At 58.7% G+C, this 21,497-nt stretch overlaps 1 protein-coding gene across 1 annotated transcript in view; it reads left to right on the forward strand.

Moving 5' to 3' along the window:
- Window positions 1–20,689, forward strand: part of WDR1 (WD repeat domain 1) — a gene marked incomplete at both ends in the record, with an annotated part of 44,282 nt that extends 23,593 nt beyond the window's left edge. Inside the window, 12 exons of the mRNA XM_080697273.1 lie at window positions 1,645–1,792; window positions 2,956–3,136; window positions 9,831–9,908; window positions 10,027–10,107; window positions 10,563–10,796; window positions 12,370–12,462; window positions 14,478–14,629; window positions 15,407–15,494; window positions 17,967–18,077; window positions 19,171–19,344; window positions 19,538–19,682; window positions 20,583–20,689. Of these exons, the coding sequence (XP_080553399.1) occupies window positions 1,645–1,792; window positions 2,956–3,136; window positions 9,831–9,908; window positions 10,027–10,107; window positions 10,563–10,796; window positions 12,370–12,462; window positions 14,478–14,629; window positions 15,407–15,494; window positions 17,967–18,077; window positions 19,171–19,344; window positions 19,538–19,682; window positions 20,583–20,689 (1,592 nt within the window). The remainder of the gene's footprint in view (window positions 1–1,644; window positions 1,793–2,955; window positions 3,137–9,830; window positions 9,909–10,026; window positions 10,108–10,562; window positions 10,797–12,369; window positions 12,463–14,477; window positions 14,630–15,406; window positions 15,495–17,966; window positions 18,078–19,170; window positions 19,345–19,537; window positions 19,683–20,582) is intronic.
- Window positions 20,690–21,497: the final 808 nt, after the last annotated feature.

Below are 21,497 nucleotides of genomic sequence, written 5' to 3' on the forward strand. Positions count from 1 at the left end.
AGGGAGTTCTTGGGTGGAGGTCACATTTCTATGTTTCTAATCCATTTCTTTGAATAAAATGATTGTCAAGGGTTCTTGTGGAACATTTCCTGCAGAGATGAGGGCCCTGGGCTAAAAATAGTGTGAGGGTTTGGGGCAAGGAGGGGAGGGAGGCTCAAGAGTGGATACCGGGCCCTGGTGTGCCTGGCAGGGCACGGTCCCAGTACCTTAGGAGGCTCGCCGCCCTGTGCGGCGTCTGTAGATGCTGTCAGTCTGACCGGTGAACAGCCATTGGGGATAGAACCTTCTGGAAGGACTACTGCACGTGAGCTCATGCCAGTAATGTTAGCCTCAGGGGGCCGTGCTCCCAGTGATGGTCCTCAGCATTGGGGGACCATGCTCCTGGGTGATGTGACAGTCCTCTGCCTCGAACGGCAATGCTCCTGGATCCTCAGCCTTTGGGGGCTGTGCTCCTGGGTCATGGTCCTCTGCCTCGAACGGCAGTGCTCCCGGATGATGGTGCTCGTGGGGGACCGTGCTCCTGGGTGACGGTCCTCAACCTTTGGGGGACATGCTCCTCAGGGTCATTTGCAGGGCAGCCCCCATTCTCTTCAGTGATTTCCTCAGGTAGCTGCTGCGGATCTGGCCCTAGGCAGTGATTCCCAGAGGGCCCCAGGAGTGCAGCAGGGTCCCTGAGACAAGGCCTGGTGTGTACAAATGCTCAGGACGGGCTTTGTGCAGGAGAGGCGACTGCCAGAAGGTGAAGTATCGCTCAGGCAAGGGAGGACCAGGCTGAGGTTCCTGTGAGCTGAGGCTCCTGGGGGATGGACAGGCTGGCCCCCTGTACCCCGGCCTCTCTGCTCTGCCCAGGGCGGATGCAGGATGGCTCGGGTGCACCTGTTCACATACAGTGGGGATTGTGCACACACAACTGTTCCCAGCTGGGCACAGTGTCACTGTCTTTAATCCCAGCTTCTGGGGAGGCAGAGGCAGGAGGATGGCAAGGTCAAGCCCAGCCTGGGCAACTTAGCGAGACTCAAAAGAAAAAGGGCTGGGGCTGTAGATCAGTGGTAGCACCCTGGGTTCAGTCCTCAGTACACAGAGAGTGAGTGTAAAGCCCTCCCATTTGTTCGCTCCGCCAACACAGAGCTAATTCGGGAAGGGGCGTGCCGGGCTGGTGTGTGAGGCAGGATCGCGGCACTCCTCTACGATTTGCTGCCAGTGCTTCGGTGAGACGGGGCTGGCACGAGTGCAGCGTACAACTCTTCCTCTGCGGCGCCTGCCTCCTGCTCGCGGGGGCATCTTGCCCAGCTGCAGGCCGTGCCACCGCATCACAGGAAGCTGCTCGGGAGAGGGGTGCAACGCTGTCACTGGGGAGAGTTTCGTTCTGGGCGGCAAGGCGGTGCCGGGGCCCGTGCGCCATTTGGATGTTCTGCGAGTCGTGAAGCCATTGTGTGTCCTGGGCCTTTCTGGTACTTAAGCAGCTCTTGGTGTCCAGGGGAGACACAGAGCTCCTTTGCAGCCTGTGGAAGCTGTGGCGTGATTTGAGTCTGGCTGAGCACTGTGAACCCGGAGAAGCCAGAACCGGCACCCAGGGGGCTGTGGCCAGGCACGCAGTGTGGGCCTGGCAGTGGTGTGGTCACTGAGCCTCATCGTGTTCCGCAGATGTCTCTGGGAAGCTGAGGATCTGGGATACCACACAGAAGGAACACCTCTTGAAGTACGAATATCAGCCTTTCGCCGGGAAGATCAAGGATATTGCCTGGACCGAAGACAGTAAGAGGATCGCTGTGGTCGGGGAAGGAAGGGAGAAGTGAGTCCCTTGCCTCGGTCTCCCCACTGCTCCTCCTGCGGCCTATCCCCGGGGGGTGGGGGCGCTCGGCCAGGGCTGTGCCGCCTGACACTGCAGTTGCTGAACGGAGAGGCCCCAGCCCTCCTGTCTCCTCAGAAGCGTGGCCAGCACAAGCCTCCGGTCCCCTCTGGGTTGGCTGTGCTGTTTATATGGGAAAGCCCACATCGCGATGGTGGCTAGGCACCTCCTCTGTCCCTGTGTGACAGCCTGGGCCCTTTGCTCCATGGAACTCTAGCAGTCATATGCACACCACAGCAGTAGGAAAGAGACAGGCGAAGGAGATGCACTTTTTTATTGGGGACCCCCTAGGAGCTCCCTGACAGCACAGGAGCTGCGAGAGGAGATGGCCGGGCACATCCCCTGGGTTTCCCTGAGCAGAGGAGGTGGTGCACGCTGGGCTGGTGGCAGCGGGGCCGGTGCTGGAGCAGTCCAACACCACGAGCTTTGGGCTTCCGTCTAGCCTCGTAGCACTTGAGCCGGACAGTGCGTGTGTTGATTTCCCGTACTCAGAGCTTCTTTACGCGCTCTTTCTGCTTAGGCATTTGTTCTGTTTTTTTCAAGTCATCCCTGTTAGTTTGTATAATTCCATTTTTTTCACTATTACATATACTTATTATTGCATGTATATGTATTATATATATTTTTTACTATGGTATATTTTTTTTACCAAATAGTTACTATTTGGTACTAATAAATTTGTTGCTAATAAATTAGTAACTAAATTGTGTTGAATGCCAGCTGAGAATAAGGCTTCTCTCCAGCAGGGGATGGTCACTGGCTTATTTCCTGGTTCCCCAAACAGAACTTTTAGGGAGGTGCTGAAGCCAGGAAGAATCTCCCCACAGCTGCTTCCACAGAATGGCTCCTGGGCGCTGGGCTACACACACGGGGGCCCCGCCACTTCCCAAAGGTGTTGGGTTGCTCCTGCTTGTTCTTGGATCCTTTGATAAATATCTGGTTCAGCCAGAGTCACCGGCTGCCTGCCACACATGCGCCCCTCGCGTCCTGAGCCAGGGCTGCGTGGACGTCCGCCCCTATCCTTCCTGCAGACGGCTTAGCTGTCGCGCTTCTCCTCCACCTTCCTGGGCTGATAGTTTTCTCCTTGCCTTCTCTCGCGGGTGAAGGTTTGGAGCTGTCTTCCTATGGGACAGCGGGTCTTCGGTGGGTGAGATCACAGGACACAACAAAGTTATCAACAGCGTGGACATCAAGCAGAGCCGGCCGTACCGGCTGGCAACGGGGAGCGACGACAACTGTGCGGCCTTCTTTGAGGGACCCCCATTCAAGTTCAAGTTTACAATTGGCGTAAGTGGACCCCTCTCGGGGTGGGTTTTGGGGGAACTTTGTAGTGTGCATGGGGGACCCGTATTCTAGACCTGTTGGGAAGGCGCAGCATGGAGAACCCCTAACCCTAGCCCTGGGAAGCCCAGGCCCAGGCTGACACAGAGGCCCGAGCAGGGAGGGGCCCATACCGGCATCCCGTGGCTGTGTCTGAGGGGAGGGCTGTGAGGGCCGGGACATCTCAGTTCTGTAGCAACAGACAAGTATCTGGGCTGGGGTTGCTTGTTGGAAAGGGGGCCCAGGAGCCTGCTCTTGGACCCTGTCAACCTCAGACCTGCCGAGCAAGCGCAGGAGCAGAGGGCATGGCTTCCAGAATGGCCAGGTTGGCTGAGAGCGGAGCCTGCAGAGGCCCACAAGTAGAGGAAGCCCACCCTCACTCTGGGGGGACCGTGCCAGGTGCCCTGGTGGAGTGTTCAGGCTTTGGTACAAGTGGGTCTCAGGGTCCCCTGATGGGCTTCTCATGCCTGCGTTTCCCATTACGAGATGGAGATGTGGGCGTGGCTGCTGGCACCTGAGGATTTCACTGAAGCTGAACCATGAACAGTGGCCTGGCAGTCCAGAGCATCTGTAGTGCTCGTTTTCCTGCCGGGCGATGGGCAGGACCAAGATGCACGTGGCAGGGGAGCGGTCCAGCAGCCCAGGCTTGGAGTGACCCGCAGTTCTGTGGCTGGTGATGGAGTGACCATGTTTAACCAGAAAGAATGAGCTGCTGCTGTCCTTTGGAGACGGCTGAGTCTCCTTGAGTGTGAGGGGTTCCAGCTCCCATGCCTCAGAAGACTAAATGAGATAATGTCCTTAACGTGGCTCGCTGAGCACTGCTCATTTTGCTGACTCAGCACAGTGACTCCTGGGTGAACATGGCATGGGAATGGCAGGGCTTAGAGCGGACAGGGCTGCCTGGCCGCTCCTGGCCAAGGGTGCAGACGGGCTCCCAAGGATTCCCTTTCTAGTGACATAGCCCCCTCTTGTCCCTGGAGCCTCAGACTTAGCAGGCTCTGGGTGGCTGCCAGGCCGTGTGGGAAGCTGCTAAGTAAGGGCTGTGTGCAGCTCACCCTGTGTCTCTCAGCTCCTGTCTCCTGCGGCTGCTGCCTAATTGGTAGGTAGTGGAGACCTGGCTATTTTGGGAACTTTTTGAAGGTTGCAGCTCAAGGTCAGCATTCTTAAGTGGGTAGAGGTCCTACTGATTACAGAGAGAGTAGTGCTGAGCCAGCCAGACACAGATCTGAATGCAGGGTAGGAAGGAAGAGGGCGATGGCGAGCCTCCGCCAGCCCACAGCTGTGGGGAGGGCGCCAGACATGGGAATGTCCGCATGTTCACCAGAGCTGGTGCAGGCTTAACTGGCCTAGAGTAGAAAGGACAGGGCCCTGGGGGACCTCTGTCCACGATGCAGGAATGTGTCGATGGCTCTGACATCTAACTGTGGCTGCTGATGGCCTCTGGCCTTGGCCTGCTGGCCTGAGGGAGTGAAGCTGCGGTCTTGGGGCCTGGGGAGCAGGCTGACTGCCCCCGTGGGCTCTCCTGCCACGTTCCTCTTGACCGGGGGTTATGGCTGGGCCCTGAAAGCCTCTTCCTTCCCCAAATGAAGGAGCAAGGGCGCAGGCAGGTGGGGAACTGAACGGAGGTGTAAGTGGCGGCCGGAGGCGGCGCAGATGCTTGCTGGAGGCTTGGAGAGTTGAGCGCCTACTGGCCTCTCCTCTATGTGGGTTTTCCTGAGGTTCCCAAAGCTTGGGGTGCAGAGGTTCAGAGGAATCGATGGAGCCTTTCTTTAGTAAAAGGTTTTAAAAATAAAAATGCATTTTTTTTATTTTAGAGAAAATTAAATTCCTTTTACTGTGAAATCCAAATAGTAGCAGTCTTTTGTCCCAACCCTATGACTGCTGGGACACTTCCTCCCCAGCTCTGCAGGCGAGCTGGCCAGTGCTTGCTGGAACCTACCTCTTGAGAGCGAGCAGCCCACAGGCAGCTGGATTCTAGGGCTCTGCCCACGGCCTGTGAGGCTGGGACCTGGGATACAGGGGTGGGGGGCGGCGTCATGGGATGTTTCCCAGGCACTCGTGGCTGGGAGAGGGCACAGAGGGTCAAGTTCAAGCTATTGCCTTGTAAAGAGTGAATTTCTGGGACTTCAGTGCAGTAGGCACGAAAGATGTAGAGGAGTAGCAGTGAGGGGCGGGGTTCGGGGGCGAGCAGGAGGGACCGTCTTAGATGGCCGCAGGCCGCCTCCCATCCTGCGGGCCCAAATTTCCTTTCCTTTTTGTTAAAGAGTTCATGAGTGAGGGTTGGCTCCTGGCGCCTGTGGATTGGAGGTCTGGCCAGAGGTAAGCCACCTCTAGTCAGACTTGCCTGCCCCTCCTGCCTGGGGGCCTCAGCCAGCTTTGTCTTTGAAGATGGGGGCGGTGGAGAAACTCTTCACCTAGAATCGGCCCGGAGAGCACCTTGGCCTGACCACCCACCTCTTATTTTACTTAAAAAGCCTTTATTCTGAGACACAATGTGAAAAGCTTATAGGTACACATAGAAAAGGGCATGATCGGAATCAAGTGAAGACAGGAAAAACAGGAAAACCTCAGTGCCTGTCAGCTGCTGTTGACGTTGGAGTTCCGGGAGTGTGTCCTTGTGACGTGCTACAGAGCTGCAAGGGACCAATACGGGTCCTCTAGTCCTGCCTTCCTCGCGCCCTCCTGCAATGGGATCCACACCAGCCACCTCATGAGCTTCCTCTAGGGAAGCCATGTCCGCACGAGCCTCAGAAACTCTCCTGCCAGTGCCCACCCACATTTCAGATGCAGCGGGTGACCTGAGGAGGTGCCCCTGCCCCAGTATCACAGGAGAGACCGGGCGTGAAATGGGGTCCCATGATCTCCCATCTCCAGCGTTCTTGTTCTGTGGACAGAGGCCCTGACTGTGGCCCGGGAATGAACGGGTGTGGACCTTCCCTGCAGGGGTTCTTTTGGTTCCAAGCATGGCCCTCTAATAGATCCATCGGCTGTGTGAGCATGTGATAGCGGCCCAGCCAGTGTCTCGTTTGCCCTCCACATGGCCTCGGGCGAGTTTCTGTGTCCTGTCCTGGGTCCCAGGTGCTGCTGGGGGATGGGCAAGTTTGTAGGCAGCAGAATGATGGCATAGGGCAGCAGGGGCCCTGTGATCTGGAGCCAGTAGTGCCCTGCCAGGGCTGCCCACGTGTGCACCGAGGGCCCGGGCTTCCTCCTCCAGGGCTGCACACCACGCAGGCTTGAATGCCGCTTGCCTGCTTCCTTCTAGGCAGAGGAGAGCAAAGTGGACTGGAGATCTCCGCCTTGGCCGTTATTGGACCAGCAGTGTCTGCTCTGTAAACATGCCAGGCTTCTGGCCATTGGGATTTTTCTTCTCCCCCTGTTTCCTTTCTCAACAGGACAGAACGCAGACATTTCAGTTACTCCTGGGGCTCAGCGCTGTCTGACCATGTGCTGGCCTTGCCCTCCCCCACTCCAGCTTTACAAAGGCTGTCCCGTGACACCTCCACCTCTGCACAAACATCAGGGAAAGTGGCCTGGCCTGGGAGTGGCCCAAGGTGGTCACAGAGAGCCTCTTGGCCAGTCACCTGGTCCTTGTTCTCCAGAGATGAGTGGTTATAGGGCTAACCTGTCCAGGGTGATGGGAGAGGCATCGTAGGGCTCCTTTGGGCTTCTTCACCACCCTGACCTGGGTCAAGGACACTTAACAGGGGAGACTTTGCCAGCACTGAGGGAGCAGCCAGGTGGAGGGATGGGTGTTAAAAGGATGGTGAGCCTGTCTGGGGAACACCAGTGGCCTTGGGCTGTGGAGGCACATGCTGGGAGTTGCTGGTGGACGAAGGTCATGTCGGGGTGTTGGGGTGCTCCTGTATACAGCTGAGGCTGCGGGAATTGAGGGGGCTCCTAGAGGGTGCGCCCAAGCTGTACCCTGGCAGCCTGGGGGCTCTCTTACCTTGTTGCTGGAGTGGACTTGGGTGCATTTCTTATGACATAATTGCCTCAGGCCTTGGTTTCCTTTGCAACAAGAAGGAGATGAAGATGGGAAGGCAGGGAGAAGGGGGTTCGTGGTGGAGGAGACTCGTTAACAGCCCACACCTGGGCTCTAAGTGTTCACTACAAGGGATAGATGGGAATGGAGGGGGACAGTGGTGTCGGCCTCAGGCAGGACCCATGAGGCCTCGCTGGGCCGGGGCCGGGCGGTGGCCCCGGGAAGCTGCTGGGCCGGGGTCTCCCCTCGCCATGTCCCCGACACTCCCGCCCTGCGCTGCCCAGCCTTCCTGCGGGAAGTGCTATTTTTAGCCCTGTGTTTCTTTGGTTGATGGGCTGCTCTCTGCTCCCGGCCTGTAAAGGGCTATTTCAGGAGCACACATCAGTCTTCTATCCATTTGGACTCCTGGTGCTTGGCTTGGTTGCAGGAAATGGTGACTGGACTGAAGCTTTGAAGCAGCGGCGCCCTGGGCTCTTGCAGCCCCTGCACACAAGGGCAGCTGCTTTGCTGGGCCTTTGATTTGCCCACTTTTGCAACGCCACCCCTGCCGGGCCCTGCAAGATAGACTCGCAGAGGTAGGCGCTGGAACGAGGCCACAGGCAGTTTGGGGTCACAGGGCCTGGCTGCCTGGGTTCCTTCCCGAGAGCCACCATACGTGGCTCTTCTGTGTGTCCTGCTTCTGGTCCCGCGTTTGGAATGGGAGTGTCTGTTGATCCCAGGAACCTGTGATGTTGGAGTTCATTATAGGTTGCAACGGAGTGGTGGCTTCATGCACTTAATTACTCCTACACCCAGTGGAATCCACACCCACTGTGCCCGCCTCTCATCCCCAGGCTCTGCTATCTGGGATGAGCACTCGGCCTCCCTGTTCTTGAACACCCTGCTCTCCCTCCAGGCACTGCAAGGCCCAGGACGTGGGTGGGCCCACGCACACCAGGGCCAGCAATCTGAAGTTCTGGTCTCGTTCCGCCTCTTCAGGAAGGCAGGATGTGCACACTGCCCCTGCCCTGTGGGTGGTCTCACTGCCTGAATCAAATATTAACTCAGGCAGTGGAAGCTATTGGAAAGAATCGGCTTCACTCAGAGCTGGCCCTGAAGAAGACAGTGGAGGCTTCCCGTGTCAAACCTCCATCTTAGGGGATTGTAGGGCGCACTGAGCTCTTATAAGGCCAAAAGGAGCCCCCCAGCAAGACAGCCGGCAGGGGCGGGCCTTCCTCCGTAGAGTACAGGACGCCTTTCCTCCTCCCAGAACGTTGAAATGGACGCCAGCTTCCTGGGGCCAGCCCCTGCGTTGTCTTCTCGGGAGACACGCTGCTTTTCTGCAAGCTGGCTCACGTGCTCTACATGTTGGTTGGCGCCGGGACAAATGCTGCTTGCCATGAAACCGAGGGGGTGGCGTCGTGCTGAGTGAAATAAGCCCGGCTCGGAGAGTCGGGGGCCTCGTGTTCTCCCAGGTGTGGGAGCTAGAGAGAAATCAAAGAATAAAAAAGCCACCTCCTGAAAAGAAGGGAGACTGGTAACGCAGAGAAAGGGGGCTGGGGGGGGGGTACCAGGGAATAAAGTTGGCCTGTTATGTTTCGTGCATATCTGGATGTACCACAAGGAATCCCACTTTTATAGTTACAGAGGAGCAGCGGGGATGGATTATGAAGGGAAGGGAGACCATTTCTGGAGGGACCCGCACAGTTAGCGTCTCTGAGGCCCTCCTCCTCTGTCTCCTGCAGCCCCAAGGAAACTGATGGTGTGAACCCCTTCACTGACTGTCGTAATCAGGGGACGAGGACCCCCAGTGAGGGGCTTCTGTGCAGCCGGGACCAAGGCAGAGCGGGCGGCAGTCGGCCTGGGGTGCTCAGGATCTGACCTGGGGTGGCTCCTGCCTGGGTCTGCCCAGCACCTGCCAGGGCCCGAGGCCAGTGCCGCTGGGACAGAACTCTGGACAAGAAACCAGAGCCCGATTCTCACGGCCGGCACAGCTCAAGTTACGCAGCGTCTCTGGGCCTGGGTTCTCAGGTGAAAAGCTTGCCAGGCGGGGAGAGAGAAGGCGGTAGGCAGCCTGAGAGGTGATTGTAAGGTTAGCTCGGTGGAGCATGCCTACCAGGAACCTGCTTTTCTCTAATTTCACATACCTCGAGAGGCTAGAATACATTGTAAAGAGAAGAGTTTGTCCTTAGAAATAGCATGAAAGTACAAAAAGGGCTTAAAAGCAAAGCTTTCGCTCAGCTTAACTCGAGGAAGGGGCTTTTCTGTACTAAGTTCCAGGACCTGTAGAGCACCATGCCTTCCCAGGCTGTGTGGAGCCCTGGGCCCGCCTGGGCGCTGCGGCCTCTGTGAGGGGCCCCTTCAACTCTCAGTCAGACCCGTGGTCCCTGTGAGTCTTAGAAAGGTCATCTGTTCATCGTACAGATGCCCCCAGCACCTCTCGTGGCTTGGCCTTGGCCGGGCCCTGGGGCCAGGGACAAGGGCCTCACAGTTCTCACGAAGCCTACAGGTTGGGACTTGAACTCTCTGTGGGGTGCGTGGGAGGGGGAGAGGCCTGGCTGGCGTGAGCCCCAAGGCACTGCCAGTGACGTTTTCCTCTCAGAGTTTCCTTTCGACGGCTATTTCCCACTGTCGTAGCTAGTGTTGGAGGCGGGCCGCTCACTCCATAGAGACCTCTCCTGAGCTGTCCTCTTCCCTCAGGACCACAGCCGCTTTGTCAACTGCGTGCGATTCTCTCCTGACGGGAACAGATTCGCCACGGCCAGCGCTGATGGCCAGGTAAGAGCTGGGGGGTGGGGGTGGTGTGCACACAGGGCCACGAGCACCCCACCCTCCCACCTCCATGGGGCCTCCACGCCCTGACACCCGATCCACGCGCGTTCTTGTCTCTTGGAAGATTCACATCTACGACGGGAAGACGGGCGAGAAGGTGTGCACGCTGGGAGGAAGCAAGGCCCACGACGGGGGAATTTACGCCGTGAGTGACTTTGCGTTTCCCCGTGGTTGTAATGTGGCAGAGTCTGTGTCTATAGTTTTCAAGACTCATTACGAGGGGTGATAGCCGGGCGTGGTGGCTCACGCTGTCATCCCAGCATTTGGGAGGCGGAGACAGGAGGGTCCGGATTCACAGACAGCCTCAGCTACTTAGGCCCTTTGCAACTCAGACCCTGTTTCAAAATAAAGAATCAAAAATGTGGCTGGGGGTGTAGCTTGGAGGTAGAGTGTCCCTGGGTTCCATCCCCAGTACCTCAAAAATAAATAAATAACAAGGGGTGGTGACGGGAGCATCGTGGCCACTGTGAGGTGGCAGCCCACCCTGCCCAGGCTCCCTCTGCCCTGCTCAGAAGTGCGGCTGTGGGCTGTGGGCAGGCGGCTTTCTGGGCTCTCACACTCTGGATCCTCTGACATTGGCCCCCTCTTTCTGCTGTGTAGATTAGCTGGAGCCCTGACAGCACTCAATTGCTTTCTGCTTCTGGAGACAAGACCTCCAAGATCTGGGACGTCAACGTGAACTCCGTCGTCAGCACCTTTCCCATGGGCTCCAGCGTCCTGGACCAGCAGCTGGGCTGCCTGTGGCAGAAGGACCACCTCCTCAGCATCTCCCTGTCCGGCTACATCAACTACCTGGATAAGAACAACCCCAGCAAGCCCCTGCGGGTCATCAAGGTACGGACAGGTCGGAAGTAAGGGGCTGAGGGAGGGCCGAGCGGAAGCTGGAGAGGTGGCCCCAGGACCTTGGGCCTCAGCGTTTTGGCAGAAGGGCAGGATGCTGGGGGCCAGTTATTTCCAGCGAGGCATGGCCTCCCCCCACTAGGGCCTGAAAACGCACAGGATATACTGCTTCACAGAGGGGGGGGCGGGAGAGCAGTGGGCGTGGGGGCCAGAGAAGACGCTTCAGAACTGGACCGTGGATGTGTGTGTGGTTCAGACGGGACCCCTGAGTATGAGGAGGCCCTGGGTTCTGTGTGGGAGCAGTGGGGAGCGGGAGCCTGGGAGTTCTTCTCGGGTCAGCTGCTGCAGGCCGTGTTCCACTGGCTTCTCCCTCCACCCGCCCTTCCACTTGACCTCTCAGGACAGCTGCGGCCAGGTGTGGTGGGGCCCTTGCGTGTCCTGAGGGCTCTACATCTGCTTGGAGCTTGGCTCACTCTATCTCGTAGGCCTGTGGTGACCCCTCTAATAACCATGAGCAGCAGTTTTGAAGGAGGGGCTTCCACCTCCAGGTTCTGTGCCACGCACCCGCTCCTGGCGGCTGAGACTTCTTAGGGTTCCCATTTGAATTTGCCGTGGGTGGAGGCCCTGGCTCTCCCCCCTCCTGCAGCCCAGCTGCTGCAGAGTTAGGAAGACAGCATCTCAGAAGGGCTGGATGGGGGATGGGGGCATTGGCCCTGTGTTACAGTGAGCTTGTGCACAGGAAGTGGCCTTCCTGGGTGGGAGGCTGGGCGCTGGCCCCGAGGATGGGGAATTGGGCGTCTCTCCATGTCAAGTCTCAGCCCGGGATGCTTTTGGTGAAGGGGGGAAGGGGTGTGCAGCCTAGACACAGGGCCATGCCTAGGGAAGCCGGGGCTTCCAGAGACCAATGCTTCTTAGCTGGACCTCCCAGCGTGACCCTGAGAAGTTGTGCTAGGAGACTGGGGCTAGCTGTCAGCCAGCGTCTCTGCCCCGAGCAGTTGTGCCCCGGCTGCCGCGTCTGTCCCCGGGTCTGCCATGCAGTCTCTTGGTGTGGCCGACACGCCTGCTCCTGCTTATGTCTCTGCTGCTAACTTGGTGGAGCCAGACTACCTTTGCTTGGCCAGGTCAGCTCGGGGAGTCTCATGGACTCTTAGCTTAGTTGTTAGGAGAGAAACTATGCGCTGGTCCCATGACACATCTGTGTATAACACAAGAGGTGGTTGGTGCTGGGCCACACGACGAGCCCAGAGAAGCATGGGGCTGGAGCAAGTTCCCAGTGCGTGTCCGCAGTGCACAGATGCTGCTTAGGTTTGGACTCTCCTCCGTTCCCGTGGGGCTTAGCTGCCTGGTGGGAGGGGCAGAAGTAGAGAGGGTCCCTCAGGTGATTGTTGGCCTGGGGGGGCTAGCTGGGTAGTGGGGGCATAGGGGAGGAGCTGCTGCCAGAGTCTCAGCACACCTTTCTTGTACACTGTTGAGGAAGCCTCCTCCCTGTCGCCCAGAGTTCGGTGGACAGTAGCAGAGGGCCAGGCAGGAGTCCTCAGCTCACCCTGCCCTGGTATTTCCTCCACAGGGTCACAGTAAATCAATCCAGTGTCTGACGGTGCACAAAAACGGCGGCAAGTCCTACATCTACTCTGGGAGCCACGATGGGCACATTAATATCCTTTGACTCAGAGCTGGCTGAAGTCGCTGGCAGAGAAGGGAAGTTCCTGTTCCCCAGGGCTGGAGGCCCGGCCAGCCAGGTGGCACCAGCCCGCTACGTGCCCCGAGCAGCGAGGCCTTCAGTATGTGTGTCTGTAGCCGGGCCTCCAGCTCCAGGCCTCAGGCTGAGGAGACGCTGCAGCCTTGACCCGACGGGCACGCCCACGGTGCCACCGCGTGCTGCGGGCCTTCTCGGACCTCCACTTGCTCTTCTCCCTGTAAGTGGCAATCGGGGCCAGCCTTGTCTCCATCAAAAGCCGTGGGGTCCTAGAATCCTAGAATTCAGAAGGCCTTGGAACCCATTCCAGGCATCCCCTTGTTTTGAAAATGGCAAAATGGAAGCCCAGAGGGATGAGGGACTGTCCAGACTCACAGCCAGTCAGCAGCAGAGGGTCTCCGTGGCCCCCTCTGCTCCCGTGCCTGGGACCTCTCCCACCGACCAAGGCTTCTGCTGGCTTTCCCTGGGATGCAGAACAGCACCCCGGTACAGGACTGTCGTGGCCCCAGGGCCCTGCACGTAGCATCCAGCCTGCCTGCCTCCGCCCCTCAGTGCTTCTGCTGTGTCGAAGGCTGCCTCTGCCTAGACACCCTCCCGTCTGTGCTGCTGTCCCTCCTAGAGGGCATTTCCCAGACCCCCAGCTCCATGCCTTGACTCAGGTTTTCACACTATCCAGGGATGTTCTGCAGCCCAGAGAGGGGGCAGATAAGCTCCCCTGCCCATGGGACATAAGGAAAAGCGCACGCTGGCAGTGGAGGCGGCTCAAGGACGCAGTGTCCTGGGGGCAGTGTCGGCCGGGCCTCTGTGGCCACAGGAGCTGCTCCCTCCTGTCCCATGTCAGTGCACAAACTTCAGCGCCTGGCTGTGTCCTTCCCTCCTGGCCAGCTCTCCATCCCCCGCATGAACCTTGGAGTATATATCTAGCTTCCCGAGAAATCTTTATTTAACAAGATTCCCATCTGTTAGTGTAGGCTTGAGCCACATCCCTTTTTTGTGGCACTGAGGATTGAACCCAGGAGCTTTCTACTTCTGAGCTACACCCCAGCCCATTTTTTATTTTTGTTTCAAAACCGGGTTTCACTAGGTTGATGAGACTCAGTACTTGCTGAGGCCGTCTTCGAGCCTACAATCCTCCTGTCTCAGCCTACACCACACCCTGCTTAAGCCACGTCTTTCACCTGAGCGCCTGGGAAGGTAGTTCACCCCAGGCTGTCACTCAGGCCCTGGGGAGACCATCGCCGAGCCACGTCCACAACCAGCCTCCCTGGGGAAGCTCCCAGGCCTGGCTTCTGTAACTGCAAACGCAGCTGCGGTGCTGGCCCCCGCCCGGTCCCAGTGGACAGCGGTTTTGTCTACACTGTCCCATTGCCACAGGAGCCACCGCGGGGCAGCTGCAGGAGTACTCAGTGGTTAGTGAGCATCCCTTGTCTGACACACGTAGAACCAGAAGTGTTTTGGATTGAGAATTTCCTTGGATTTTGGAATATTTGCATCTACAAATTTGCCTGGAACCCAAGTGAACATGAGGTCTGTTTGTTTCCTGCACACCTTCCACACACATCCTGTGTAAAGATGGTTTTGCACAGTTTTTCAGTGTGTCTGCATTTTGACTGTGGCCATCATGAAGTCAGGTGTGGAATGTTTCGTTTGTGACATCATCTCTGCACTCAAAAAGTTTGGGGTTTTTGAGCATTTTGGGTTAGAGGTGTTCAACCTGTATTCGATATCAGATCAGTAGTTGGGCTGTTTCTGCCTCAGTCCCGGGGATTACAGATGGCCTCTGCCTTGCTGTCAGGACATCTTCCTGGCTACCACTGCATCTGCTTTCTGCACTGTGGGCTTAGCCATCTGCGGGGTCTGCTGTCCTCTTTGTGGCGTACTGCTCTTTCTTGCTGGAAGGAGAAGCGGGCTGTGCCTCCCCAGAGGAGCAGTTCCACAGTCATGGCAGCTCAGCTTCTCCTTAACCCCGCCCACATTACTGGGATTCAGAGACAGGGGAGAACGACTCCTTCTCTGGGAAAGGCCACACAAATCAGGTGTCCAGGATGACTGTGGACGAGTCTGGGCAGCTCGTCAGCTGCAGCATGGACGACACTGTGCGGTACACCAACCTCATGCTGAAGGACTACAGGTGAGGGGCCCTGGGGGCCAGGGGCTTCCACAGTGAGCCCAGATGCCCGCGACGGCCCGTGCAGGCACAGTTACTGGCCTCGGTGGGAGTACACTGGATCTTTCCCTTCTGGGCACTGTCTGTTGTCAGTTACTGGACTACAGGATCCAGGAAACCTGTGGCTCCCAGGCAATGCCAGAGTAGCTCTGCCCTGGGAGCAGGCAGCAGAGGCCCGAGAGCCTACCTGCCTTCTCCCTGACCTTCTCTCCTCATCAGTGGGCATAGGCAACAAGGGCGTTGCAGCCACTGGAAAGGTGGCAGGAGGCCCCGGAGGAGCCTGCACGGCAGGCGCCCAGCACAAGGAACACTGCCCACGGTGGTGCAGCTGCACCGTGCTGATTAAGAGGCGCCGTAAATTGGCACCTTCAGTTAACAGTCCTTAGAGCCAGAAAAGTGGCTGTGCACAAGGGACAGGATGTTCCGAGCGAAGGCGAGGGCGCTGGAGAGAGCACCCCAGCTCCCTGACTTGGGAGGAAGACTCAGCCCTGGACAAGGCCCCGCGCCCATCGTCCCCGTATCTGTGGTCGGCTGTGCCCTGCCCGCACTGTACCTCTTATGTAGACCCCATCATGACCTGTGCTCCAGAGTATGGGTGTCCTTTGAACACCCATATTGAGCAAATTTAGGTTACAATAGAACTTTCTCTTAACTAGCTTGGCTCTGGTTTTGCTTTAAGTATGTGTGGATACCCACATTGAGCCACCTAAATGTGGATATAACGTGTCCTTTCTCTAACAGTGGACAAGGAGTTGTGAAGCTGGATGTCCAACCAAAGTGCGTGGCCGTCGGCCCTGGGGGATACGCTGTGGTCGTGTGCATCGGGCAGGTACGGATCAATCGGCTTAGTGTGCGGCGGGAGTAATGGAGTGAGCAGAGCTCCGGGCCACATGGTGTCTGCGCTCCACGTCCCATGCGTGACCCGTTGGCAGTAGTCCTGGCTGGCGTTTGGTCGAGTGCTCTGGTGCGCTGTGCCGAGGGCTTCCACGTAGATTTGCCCGTGTCGTCCTACGAGTTAGGTAGAGTATTGCCTGCGTTTCATTGGGAGGAGAGTGAGGCACAGATGGGTAGGTTGCTGCCCACAGTCTGGCTGGGAAAAGGGCCGAGCTGGGTCTGCAGGTGTCAGGCCACGCTGCAGGCGCCCGCCAGTGAGGGCTTGGAGCCCTGCGACGTCGGCACTTCACTCGCCCGCCCTGAGCTTCAGGGCTCCCGTCCTTGACAGACTGGGATGCTCCTTAGAGCACAGCGGCCATGCTCCTTACACTTTGGACTCCCTACCAACAGGAGCCCAGGCTGAAGCTGCCTGGTGATTTTGCCAAGGCCACGTGCCCCGGGGTGGGCTCTTATTCCCATACTGAGGCCACTGGCACACCTGTTCTTTGGGAGTTTCTGGAACAAAGTGTCCTTGTCTGAGCTCCACACCTGACCCACTTGATGCAGAGCTCTGCCCTGGCATTTGTCAGCGGCCTGGGCATCCTGTGTGTCAGTGGGGAGGCAGGTGGTGGCAGAGGCCCCGCTGGCACCAGCAACAAACCCTGTCATAGAAAGCTGCCATTCACACCCCACCCGCCCCTCCCTTGTTCTGTGAGCCTAATTGCTTCAGGGAGAATGGATTTCTGTGTGTCCCAGATAATAAGAACTCCCTGCCAAGTAATTATTGCCAGCAGCCTGGATGGCCAGTGGGGTGCTAAGGGAACACACAGCATGGGGCGCCGCGGGCGGGAGCTGCTTCTCCAAAGCTCCGTCTCCCGGCCTTGGCATCAGAACACCTGGCTTTACGGCAGCGGGGAGAACTCGGTGCGGCATCTCTGCACAGGCCTGGAGCAGTTTCGGCATCTGTGACACGCGGGCAGCTTGGGCTCACCTGGCCTCTGAGGCCCGGTGGGGGTTACCCCGGGGTTTGGTTATGGCCCAGCCACACGCTGCTGGGTGGGTTTTGACGAGTACCTCTGCAGCGTCTTAGCACACCAGGGGACAGGCTGCCAGGGGCTCTGGGACCCAGGGACTGTGTGAGCCTCCTCCCGAGCTGCTGTGACCTCCCCAGTTCTCTAGGAGCATCTGTGGCCCCTCTCCAGGTGAGGACCTTCTGTAGAGGCCCCACCACAGGTTACAGAGCCCAGGATGTCACATCAGGAGAGAGCCAGGCTCGGTCTCATTTCGGGCCCATCTGGGCAATTCTTAATGATCCACTTTCACCTGTCAGGCAGGTCCATGAGACGCACAGATAGCAAGGTGCATGTTTTCTGAGGCACGTGTAGTGCATTGTAGTGGCACTGTCCCTGGCTCCCCGACATGGACGCAGAAGCCCCAGGTGGGGGGCAAGGACTGCACTTGGAGGCGGCCGATGTCTCAGGCAGAGCTACACTAGGACCAGGCCCGTCATGAGTGAAGGTTGTGCTGTTTGGAGTGGTCCCTTGAGTCAGAACTGGGGCTGGCAGGAGGGTCTCGGCGGCAGCACCTCTGCCTCTTGATCTCAGACAGGAAGGTAGGTGCGGTGTGGCCGCCAGGTGGAGGGCCTCAGGGCCTTGGGCATGCGCAGAAGCTCTCTGCACCCCCCTCTCCCGTGCTGTGGCGGAGCTGGTGGCTGCTCTAGGGCTGAAGCATCCCTTGTCGGTTTTGCTCTCTGTATCAGTACCGTATTTATCCTGAGCGTTCAGTTCCATCTTTGCGAGGCTCAGGGCCCTTAGTTGAGTGCTCCTTGGCCAGTAGGTGGTCAGTAGTATAAGATGGACACAGTGGAGTCCTAAGGACAGAGACCCATGCGGCTTGGCCTGTCCCTTCAGAATAGGCCGGGTCCCCTACGATTGGAATGGCAGCGTTCCTCGCGCCGCAGGGCAGCTGGGGTGGAGCAGGCCTATGGGCCCCTGCTGTGCTGCCTCAGGGCAAATGCTGGGCGCTGGATGTCCAGTGGTCCCTGTTGCTCAGCTGCCCCTCCGTCTCTGGGGGCCTGACAACCCCTGCTGATGGCCCTGGCTGTCCTCTGACCCAGGAACCGGAGCCTGAACTGCTGCCTGGTCGGGCCCTTCCTGCTGGCTGCCCCTGCCCTCATGTCCTCGGGACCACTCAGCCACTTCACTCGCCTGGCATTCAGACCTGCACTGGTGGTGATGTGTGATGGCGGCGTGGCTGCCAACATCGCTGAAACCCTGAATGAAGGGGCCTGTCACTCTGCCTGGCAGCCAACAGCTTGGGTCGCGAGTACGGGCTGAGCCTGGGGTGTGGCTCAGCCCAGGGCCGGGGTCCTGGCCGTCCGCACCTCCTGTTGAAGAGCATTGTCAGCAGGGGCCGCCGTGTCTTGCAGATTGTCCTGCTGAAGGACCAGAAGAAGTGCTTCAGCATCGACAGCCCCGGCTACGAGCCTGAGGTGGTGGCGGTGCACCCCGGCGGGGACGCGGTGGCTGTCGGGGGCTCGGTAAGCCTTCCTCTCCCTGTGCCCGCTGACCGTGGGTTTCCAGCGGGCCTGTCGCAGGAAGCCCTCACCTCAGCACCCTTGATCTGCCTATAGCCTCATTCACGTGTGACGCTGACTCAGACCAGGGCCGACCTCAGCCCTGCACCTGCGGCTTTCATTACCCACCGCCATTGGTGCCAGCGTCCTCAGTGTCTCAGGACTTGTAGATGAGTTTTCTTTGACTGGCTAGGTGCCCGCAGTGTCCCGGGTCTGACTGCGCCCTCTGGCCTGAGCCTGAGCCACACAGGTGTGAGCTGGTCCACAATGCTCTGTGCACTCCTGGGCCAGGCACTGCTCCCTGGCCTGTGCTCGGGCCTCCCCCGGCTGTGCCATCCTCCCTACCCCTGGCTCACTTGCCTGTTGTTGAGGGGAGAGAGAGTAGCCAGATCCTCGGCGGGAGCAAGGCCGGGGGTAGGCCCCCATCCCAGGTGATACTGAGACAATTAGTAAGCGGGTGCCCGCAGCTCACTGAGCCGGTGCTGGACATTTAGGGGTTGGTGCCACTGTTTGCCATGTGCCCTGAGCGGCCTGAGCAGCCCGGGAACACGGTGTCCTTCAGTCGGCAACTCACCAGGCCCCAGAGCCCGGACACCGCAGAGGAGGGTGCTGGGGCTCCCAGCCGTGGAGACCAGCCCTTCCGCTGCTCCGTCAGCCCCCAAGCTGTGTTGAGCCTGTGGCGCTCCTGGGGCCAGGCCCTGGGGGCCCTGCGGATGTGACAGGCAGGGAGGGGCCGCCCACAGGGGCACTGGTGCTACGGCCCTGGGAGGGCTGTGTGCTCTGTTCTTTCCGGTCCTCAGCACCAACACCGAGTCAGTGAGCAGGCCTGGAGTCACATTTTGCTCTGCCCAGAACGGGGGAAGTAGGAGAACTACTGAAGGACTTAGGGGGCGCCCTCGGTGCCTTGGGGAGGAAGGAGCAGCTCCCCTGGCAGCCAGGGCCCAAGGTACACGCTGGTGCCCACAGACCCATGGGCCGAGGCGGGGTTCTTCCTTACTAGTGGCCTTGACTGTTCCTTCCTAAAGAGGGGAAGTGACTCCCTCCCCGTCCCCCGCAGGATGGCAATGTCCGTGTGTACTCCATCCTGGGCTCCACACTGAAGGACGAGGGCAAGCTCCTGGAGGCCAAGGGCCCCGTGACAGACGTCGCCTACTCCCACGATGGCGCCTTCCTTGCCGTGTGCGACGCCAGCAAGGTGGTCACCGTGTTCAGCGTGGCCGACGGCTACACGGTGAGTGGGTGGCGCATCTGTGCACACGCTGGGGGGTCCCTGGCATAGGCTCCCAGGCTCCCCCTGCGCGGTTTCCACGAAGAGGCAGAGGCAGCTCAGGGCCGCAGCCCCCTCCTCGCGAGGGCAGCTGAGGTGGCACACCATAATGCCGCGCTGCAACCTGACCTTCCACCTCTCTGTCACCTGTAACCAGGAGAACAATGTCTTCTATGGACACCATGCGAAGATCGTCTGCCTGGCCTGGTCACCTGATAACGAACACTTCGCCTCCGGCGGCATGGACATGATGGTGTACGTCTGGACTCTGAGCGACCCGGAGACCAGAGTCAAGATCCAAGGTGACCCGCCACACCTGCGGGCTGCTGTCCCAGCTAGGGGCGCAGAGCAGTGGGCGCCCTTCTGAGCTGGGGGCCTCCCTGAGCCGAATAGGAAGGGCGTGGAGGCACAGGCATCCATCTGCTGGAGTCAAGCATGGGTAGGGAGGAAGAGAGAATGGGCTCCAGGCTCCCCTAGTGTGGCTGGCAGAGGGGAGGTAAGGCGAGCCCAGCCTTGCGTTTCTTGGCCCATCATTCAGCGTCGCCACCACCCCTCCTCAGGTCCTAACACTGCCCACGATACTCTACAGCCATCCCCAAGGGAGTGGTCCAGGACCCCCAGATACAAGAATCCTAGGATCTCCAGTCTCTCATAAAATGGTGTAGGAGCATGTAACTGAGGCACATTATCCTGTACACTTGAAATCATCTCTGGATGAGTTAATACCTAACACCGTGTACGTGCTTTGTGAGGTTATTACCCTGTAGTGCAGAGGGGAAGATGACAGGGAAAACGCGTCTGTGCGTGCTCGGCGAGACACTGCCGTCGTGGGCCTGACTACATTCTGACCCTTGGCAGGTCAAGTTAGCAGGGATAGAACCCAGATGCAAGGACTGAGTGTATCTGTGTCTTGCGTGAATCTCATTGCTTTATACATAGAAAGGTGTTTTCGCCATCTCGGAGGGAGGGGACATCCTGGTGTTGGGGTTGGAGACTGCACACTGCCCCGACCCCGCCACCCATGTCAGTAGTGCCAGGCTGAGCGAGCCTCCTCCCCACCGCCCTGCCTGGCTCTCACTTGCAGCCACCGTGGTTGGGTTCTCGTGACCTGTGTGTGGTGGGGGGGCACCAGTGTTCCCCTCTGCCTAGTCCCAGAAGCAGAGAAGCTGGGCCTCTCCTTAAGTCGCACCCTCTCTCCCCAGACGCGCACCGGCTCCACCACGTCAGCAGCCTGGCCTGGCTGGACGAGCACACGCTGGTCACGACCTCCCACGACGCCTCCGTCAAGGAGTGGACAATCACCTACTGAGATCGCCCCTCCCGCCCACCCGCGGACCGAATCAGGGACTAGAGTTTAACTGCAGCGGAACATATTTCTCTAACTATTTCTGTAACGCCCCCACCCCGGCGCCTGCCCTCCTGCCCGCCTCGGGAGGGTGGAGGGCCTTCATGGCTCCCCTCGTCTCTGCGGGGTCCATGCCTGTACATGTCCTTCTGAAAGCTTTAGACAGTAACAGTTTGCACTTGAACAGCGTGTGGAGCATGACTACAAACCCACCGCCCAGCCAGACCTTGAGAGCGCGGAACATTCCAGAGGCGGCAGCCTCCAAAGCACAGGCGCAGCCCGCTGTCTGGCAGGAGGTGGGCGCGCATAGCTCCCTCTTGCCCGCACCAGGAGAGGCAGGCGGGCGCGCGGCGGCTCAGCCAGCCTCGCTCTAGGTAGAGCAGAGTCTCCTCCTGGTGTTACCATGCGGCTGCCTCCAGGAAGCCGCCCCAGGTCACCGAGACACGAACCTGGGTGTATCTCATCGTCAGACTTTGTGCTTGGTTTTAAGAATGGAATTGTGAGGTTTCTTGTCGTTTTTTTTTTTTTTTTTAACGTGTCTTAACTGTTGCTTGTGTTCCTGAGCTGCCGTGCTGACGGCACGTGTCCAGGTGTTTAGGGCCCGTGTCAGCCAGACGCGGGCATCCGGGTCTCCTTCCCCACCACGCTTCTGTGTTCTCTCTCCTGCTCTGCTCCGGAGAGCAAAGGCTAAGGGCGGAGATGAAGTCGCTGTAATCTAATCTGTCATCATTTCTACCTTTTCTTTTTCAGTGCAGAAATTAAAAGTAAGTAT

This window comes from Muscardinus avellanarius, assembly GCF_963383645.1.
Source record: "Muscardinus avellanarius genome assembly, chromosome: 6".
Taxonomy (NCBI): domain Eukaryota; kingdom Metazoa; phylum Chordata; class Mammalia; order Rodentia; family Gliridae; genus Muscardinus; species Muscardinus avellanarius.